The sequence below is a fragment of the Meles meles genome, chromosome 12 (assembly GCF_922984935.1).
Source record: "Meles meles chromosome 12, mMelMel3.1 paternal haplotype, whole genome shotgun sequence".
Classification (NCBI taxonomy): Eukaryota; Metazoa; Chordata; class Mammalia; order Carnivora; family Mustelidae; genus Meles; species Meles meles.
This window is the reverse complement of record NC_060077.1, coordinates 40,292,723-40,299,455: the sequence shown is the minus strand read 5'-3', so window position 1 is coordinate 40,299,455 and position 6,733 is coordinate 40,292,723. Positions and strand designations below refer to the sequence as shown.

At 55.1% G+C, this 6,733-nt stretch overlaps 1 protein-coding gene across 1 annotated transcript; it reads right to left on the bottom strand.

Moving 5' to 3' along the window:
* Positions 1–255: 255 nt before the first annotated feature.
* TMEM200C (transmembrane protein 200C) lies at positions 256–6,107 on the bottom strand. Its single transcript, XM_046025807.1, has 2 exons — positions 5,972–6,107; positions 256–3,033 (listed from the first exon to the last, which is right to left on the bottom strand). Exon 2 carries the CDS (start codon positions 2,937–2,939, stop codon positions 1,032–1,034), a length of 1,908 nt encoding a protein of 635 aa, XP_045881763.1. The 5' UTR covers positions 2,940–3,033; positions 5,972–6,107; the 3' UTR covers positions 256–1,031.
* Between the last annotated feature and the right edge of the window lie 626 nt (positions 6,108–6,733).

Sequence of the window (6,733 nt, the reverse complement as noted above, 5' to 3'; positions counted from 1 at the left end):
CATTCTATTTGAAAGAGAAACTCCCAAATGTTCAATACTACCCTATGTTTAAAAGTTAAAAATATACTGTAAGTGGATGGAGTCATGATAGCACTGAGCACATGGGGGGAGGATAGCTACAATCATAGTACAGTGTCATAGCATAATATTTTAGATTTACCAGCTGAACTGTTAAATGTTTAATGTGTATTAGAAGCATTAGTTCCAAGGCAAAATGAAGCGATATTATGTTTAACTGTTTGGAAACTTCTTTTATTTAAAAAAAAAAGGTTTTTAATAATGCTATTTGCAACACAGGTGTGATAATACTCAATATTGTGTACTCCATATAGTGAATTTAGGAATGTAACAATCCATCTAGATGATGCCCATCCCCTCCTCCATTAGATACCCTAGTAGCAAAATGTAAATACCCTTTTAAAAAATAAAGAGGCCTTTGAGCTGTTGGAGCAGAATAGGGCGAGGCAAGGAAAAGTGCTCTTTCCTGACAGACTCTTGCTCTGGCTTTGACTTCATTTAGTAAGGTCAGTTCTCAAAGAACTTTGACAAACCCTTCCATGCTCCACAAAAGCACAAGAGAAGGAAAGCTTGTCATTCACAAGCAGCTATGGACAAAACCAGAGGCACAGGACAGGGTTAGGGAAAGGAGGGGGAGAAAAAAGTTGGAGTAAAGTGCACAGTTACTGTCAAAAAAATATATTATTTTGATCCTAAGAAAATTAAGAGAATTTTATCTAATGAACTAGATTGCTGACCTTTTAATACATTTGGTTTTCATGGAACATACAATCACCATCGGACATAAAAGACTAGTTTGCTTTTTTAAAAAAAATTGCTTGGAGTTATCTACAGGAATCTTGTGAACGCATTTCAGGGATAACATTCTGCAGCTCTTTGGGTATTGGATGATTTCCTCCGGTAAGTCCACAAGGAAACAGGGAAACGTTAAATTCACGGATTCAAGTGGGCATTTCCCCAATTCTCTGATTCCTTTGCCCACCACTCGCCCCCTCCCCTCGTCCCTTCTTTTCCTAAATGCCAGTACTTTCCAGTTCTCCATCCTCTACCCCTATGGCGTGAGACCGGGAAATCATGAAGAGTTTCTCCTTGTTTGTAAACTGCCTCTGCACCGGCTGAGGTGACTGGGCCGCGGGTGGCCCTTGGCTGGGATCCTCGGGGGGCCTCTGCTGCGCCCCCGGGGCCGTGGGGGCCTCACAGTCTGGACTTTTACTGGCTACTGCTTCCACAACCGACTCCAAAGAGGTGCCAGCCTCCCGCAGGGGGGTGTAGCCCTTATTGCAGCAGGATGGGTCATCCGACTGGGAGCTCGGCGAGTCCGGTCTTGCAGGGGGCGAGTCCTCCAGCCGCAGGGACGGGGAGGGGGAGGCAGCTTTGGCCAGAAGGCTCGAGTCCAGGTCCGCGCTGCCCGGGGAGGGCGGGGGCTCGGGGGACGGCGGCGCCCGGTAGTCCGGGAGCCCGCTGGTGCTGCGGCGCCGCAGGGCCGCGTACCTGCCGGTCCTGGGCAGGCGGCCACCCTGCCCCCTGGAGGTACGCGCCGCCGCCGCGCCCTCGGGCTCCTCCAGCTCTCTGACCGCCCAGCGCGAGCCGCCCGGGGCACCACGGAGGTTGGTCAAGCTCAGGTCGAGCTCGCCCCGCGGGATCTCCCGGGAGCCACGCTCCCCAGGAGGCCTCTGCCAGCTGCAGCTCGCGCCCTCCGCGTCCCCGTCCGCGTCCCCGTCCCCGTCCCCGTCGCGGTCCCCTTGCAAGGGTAGTAGCGCGAAGGCGCTCAGCGAGGAGCCCACGAGGGAGCTGGCGGTGCTCTGGCGCCCCCAACTCTCGGGTGGGCTGCAGGGCGCCGGGCTGCTGCTGCTGCTGGCGGCCGCGGTGGCGGTGGCGGCGGCCACAGCGGCGGCGGCAGCGGCGGCGGCCCGGCGACGGTTGGCCACGCCCGAGCGCTCGCGGTAGATGCTGTACACGGCCTCCGCCAGGCTCGGGGGCTCCCGCGGGCAGCGCGGGGACGAGGCCAGGTCTGGCGGGGACGCGGCGCCCTTGGCCCCGCCGCCGCCCCCGCCCAGCGCGGCGGGGTGGGGCCACGAGCCCCTGGCCAGCATCGCCGCCGCCCCGAAGGCGTCCCCCGCGCTGCCGCCGCAGCTCCCGGGCTTCAGCTCCAGGCCCCGCGGCTGCACGTAGCTGAGGAAGCCGTTGAGCGGCGGGGCCCCTGGGGGCGCCGAAGCGGGGGCGGAGGACGAGGAGGCGGCGGCGGCGGCAGCAGCCGCGGCGGCCGCCAGGTCTTTGGCGCGGAGACTGTGCACGTCGATGACGGTTGAGTAGAGGTCCCGCAGGTTGATGATCTTGGTCTTCTTGTCTCGGTTCTCGTGGAGCACCGCGTTGGCGCAGATGAAGAGGAAGATGCCGATGCCCATGATGAGGGGCCCGAAGACCTTGAGTTTGTCAGAGTGCAGGTACCCGGAGAAGATGCGGAAGAAGAAACCCACAGACGTGGAAGAGGACGAAGGGCCGGCGGACCGCGCGGGAGGTGTGCTTCGGGGCGCGCCCACCAAACTCGAGTTGACACCCCCCGGAGTCCCCAGGTGGCCCCTGGACCGGTTTTTGCTGCCACTGCCGCTGCTGTTGGCCGTGGTCGGGGCGCGGTGGCCGCTGCCTGCGGGCGGCAGCTGCTTACCCCCTTCCCTGTTGGTCCCGTTGGCCTTGGGCCAGTAGCCCACCACCGCCATGGCTATGCCCACCAGCAGCACCAGGATCCCGCAGAGGGCAATGAGCCCCGAGATGGAGCACAGCTTTAGCTTGCCTTTCACCACCACCACATCGTTCTTGCGCCTTTTCTTGGCTTTCCGCTTGCGCTTGGGGACCTGGGTTGGGGGGCGGAGGGGATCCTGCTTTCTGGCGGAAATCCTCAGGAGGCCACCGGTGGCTATCATGGTGAGCCAGAGCCCTGCGGGGCTAGTCTCTGTGGCAGAGGTTTGTGTAGTGGGGGCGCCAGCTGTCCACTAGCTGCTCCGCCACCTCCTCCTGCTGCAAAGCAGAGGAAGACAGTCAGAGGGTATAGGCTTGGCTGCAGCAACATCCCACGCTCTGCAAACGTCCCGCTCCCAGGTCCCACCACATGTGTGCCACCCCAGGGCTACCCACTAAGTGAGGTGCCAGACACAGACACAGGGACAAGGGGAGGGGGTGGATGGATCAGGGCCCAGAAACGGTGTTGCAGTCTATGATAGGAGGTCATAAAACAATTTGAGAGAACTCCTTCTCCCCCCTCCCCCACCACCTTCCCACACACATTCTGTAGGTGATATTACAGCATTGCTGATTTCAAACCCTCCCAGCGGGCAGCCGAAGGAGTGCTGACCATTAGTAGAAACCAAATGTGGGGACTCAAAGTGGTGGTTGAGGACTTTCCTGGCAAAAGTCTTTTTCCCTTTGTCCTATTCCTATGGGAATCAGAAGATTGCCCAAGGGAGCTGTACAGGAGGTTCAAGTCTCTAAGCAGAGGAATTTGTCAATGTTTAGCCCAAAGTCACTAAAACAGTCACAAAAGTTACTGTTTTATAATGACAAAAGCAATTTTCATCACTGGATGAAAATTAAAGGTCACATACTGGCAGGCAGACGGCTTATTTACTGCAGATAATTAATAGAGAGTTCATTTCGGGGAGAACACCAGAACTACATCAGTCTTCTGGCAATAAATCCCTTCGCAAAGTTGTCTCCCACCTATTCCTGTTCCTACAGCTAAAGGCAAGCAGCATTTTCCCTCATCTCTTTTTTGCAACATCTGGACAGCTTCTTGGGGTGGAATATTTAGTTTTAGGTAACTGGTTATGTAACTGAGCTCTTCCTTCTGGCCTCCTCTCCTCCCTCAGAGGAACTCCCTTAAAGGTATCATGTGCTAAATCTCATCAGGGACTTTGAGAAGTCCCCAAGAATCTCTAAGAGAAAGATCTTCCCCCCCTCCCCTTCTGTGGGAAAATTACAATCTTAAAAGAAAAAAAAAGCGGGGGGTGGGGGGAAAGCCACTCTACCATAATAGTTTTCTGACCCCTTATTAATGTGCCAACAGCACTCTTCAGAATCCTAATATTCAAATGAGAAGGCAATTAACTAGGTATAGCAGTCTACATAATAATGATGATTTGTAGAATGACATCTCCCCCAAGTGAAAGCTTGTTTTCTTCATCTTTTTCTCATGAGGTCATTTTTAGGAAGGGAGGGTGGCAACAATCAATGCTCTATCCTATAGGAAGTTTAGTCATTTATAATAAAGCCCTGTAGGTAAATGCACAGATGTGTCTTTGTGAATATCTGTGAGCTTCTAAAAATTTCAGTCCTGCTGGATCCCCAGAGTAAAACATTTTCTGTTCCATTGGTTGTATTCCCTCTTATAATAGAGATGCTAAAATTAAGGGCATTGTATGAATTTGAAAGGCTCAGATATCACTCACAAGCCTTTTGGATTTTATCCTTTATGAAATAATTCATATTTTAGAATAAATTACCTTTTGAAAATGTGGGATTACTTAGGAAGAATTTTGCTTTTAATTGGTTCCTGGGTAAAGAGCTCTGGCCCTTGATCCCCTTCATTATATCAATATAGGCAGCATCTTTTCTCTACTGGTGGCGAAGCAGACGGTAATCAGCTCTTTACAATGTTTGTGAATCAATGTCTCCTTGGAACTTAGTTGGTTTTCAGTAAAGAGAAATATGAGGTAGGTTAGAGAGGAATACAGAGAGAATACATCTATAAGCCTTTAAAATTTTGTTTCAAGAAGAGGCTGCACCAGTAAGTACAAACAGATTGTAAAAAAAAAAAAAAAAAAAAAAAAAAAAAAAAAAAAAAAAAAAAAAAAAGTAGCTACTGTTCATCTGTCATCCCCCAAAATAAGCACATTTATTGTGTAGTTGTAACACAGAGACTGCTGTTTTAAGTGATCCCTAGACTGTAGTATCTTTAATGCAATAATTTGGAGATCTGCAGTCATTTTAAGGATTCAGGAGCCAGACATTTTAGAAAGAAACCTAGACTCAGTTGGCAGGGTAGCTCTCCCAGAAGAGAGAAGGGCTAACATTTTCTTGGGCACTGATAAGGTGCACCAGGGTGCTGAGCATCTTTGGGAAAGAAGGCACCCACATGTATGTCTCCTCAGTAAGACAGCCTTGGCGCTCGGTAGACAGCACGTATGGAAAACTGGAATGGATTTCAACAATCGTTTACAGATCTTAAAATTAGTTTAATAGCTAGTAATTAACTCCCTAGTTTATTATTCCTTCAGCTCCCTCGAAGGCTGAACTCCTTCATAACGTATTGTCATCCGACCTGAAATACTGACAAAAGTCAGATGGCAAGGAAGACCCACCTTTGAGGCTTTTTTTTATACATACTGAAGGGAAACAAACTTAGCAGTCGAGGTTGGCTGCCCTCGCAATTTACTGCCTGGTGCGGTCTTTCCGTGGTTAAGGAATGGAGGATGGGGAAGCAAAGGAGGGATGTCTAAAAATACAACCGCTTCCAAGAGAGACATTCAAGTTCTCGGCTCATGATGGATTAAGCCCCACTCGGCGTCTGAGGCTCCCAGCCCACTGGCTGGGAGCGCCCTGCCCTGCCAGGGACTCAGTGCAGGTCCTCGACCCCCCACTCCCTAATGGGCAGGACAGCGAACCCCTTGCCCTGCTATTTGGTCTGCTTATTTATGTTGAAGTCACATGAGTGCAGCGGCTGGGAGTCCGCCTCTGGAAAGAACACAGGCAGGAGCGAAGTGAGGGCAATCCTGGGCTCGCTTTTCCTGGGCAGCGCATCCCATGCAGCCCGCCCAGGAAAACGACTCTGCCGGAGCAGCAGCAGCCCGGGGGACCGGGGCTCGGGGCCGCAGGGGTGGGGAGGGGCGGCTCGGGGGCCGAGCGCTCACAGAAGTGCTCAAAATGGCAGCACTATAAGCGAACAACATCGCTCACTTACCCGGGAAGGCTGGGGCAGCTCCGGGCCGGCGAACGGGCGCTCGGGCGACACAAAGGAACCATGGAGAAACTTTTTCAGCCCGAGCCGACGGCGGGGCGCAGGGACAGCGCCTCGGGGCCCACCAGGAGAGCGCGGCTCAGCAGCCCAGCGGGGGCGAGCGCCCGCCCCAGGTTCGCAGCCCCCTCCGCGGCTGTGGCGGGAGCCATTTCCAAGAGTTTCCAAGAAGTGTCAGGTCCTCCGCTGCCCGCATCCAGCCTCGGAGCCGTCCTCCCCGCCGCCGCTCCTCCCGCGCCTCCCCGCGAGCCCTGCCGCGGCGCTCCCGGGCCGGCCCCAGCGCCTCTTTTGTGCGGCTGCGGCGCGCCGGGCTCCGCCGGGTGGAGTTGAGCCCGCGGTGGCGGCGGCGGCGGCGGCGGCTGGCGCGGCTCGGGGCGGCCGGACTCGCGGCTGTTGCTAAGAGACCGGAGCCATGACACAGGGAAATTGCGGCAGGATGGCAGTCGGTACCCGGCCCGACTCCGCTGCTCGGGGGCGCACCCGCCCCCCGCCCCGCCCCCCGCCTCCTCCCCGGCGCTGCTCCCCCCGCTCCGCGCCGGCCTCCCCGCGCTCCCCCCCTTCACTTCCTCCGCAGCCCGCCGCCGGTGCCTTCGGGGGAACCGCTTCCCCGAGGACCAGGGGGGCGGAGTGTGGCGGGGGGCGGGAGGCGGGGAAGCCGGCGGGGCGCACGGCACCTCGGCCTCGGCCTACCCCGCCCCCGGGGCGCCC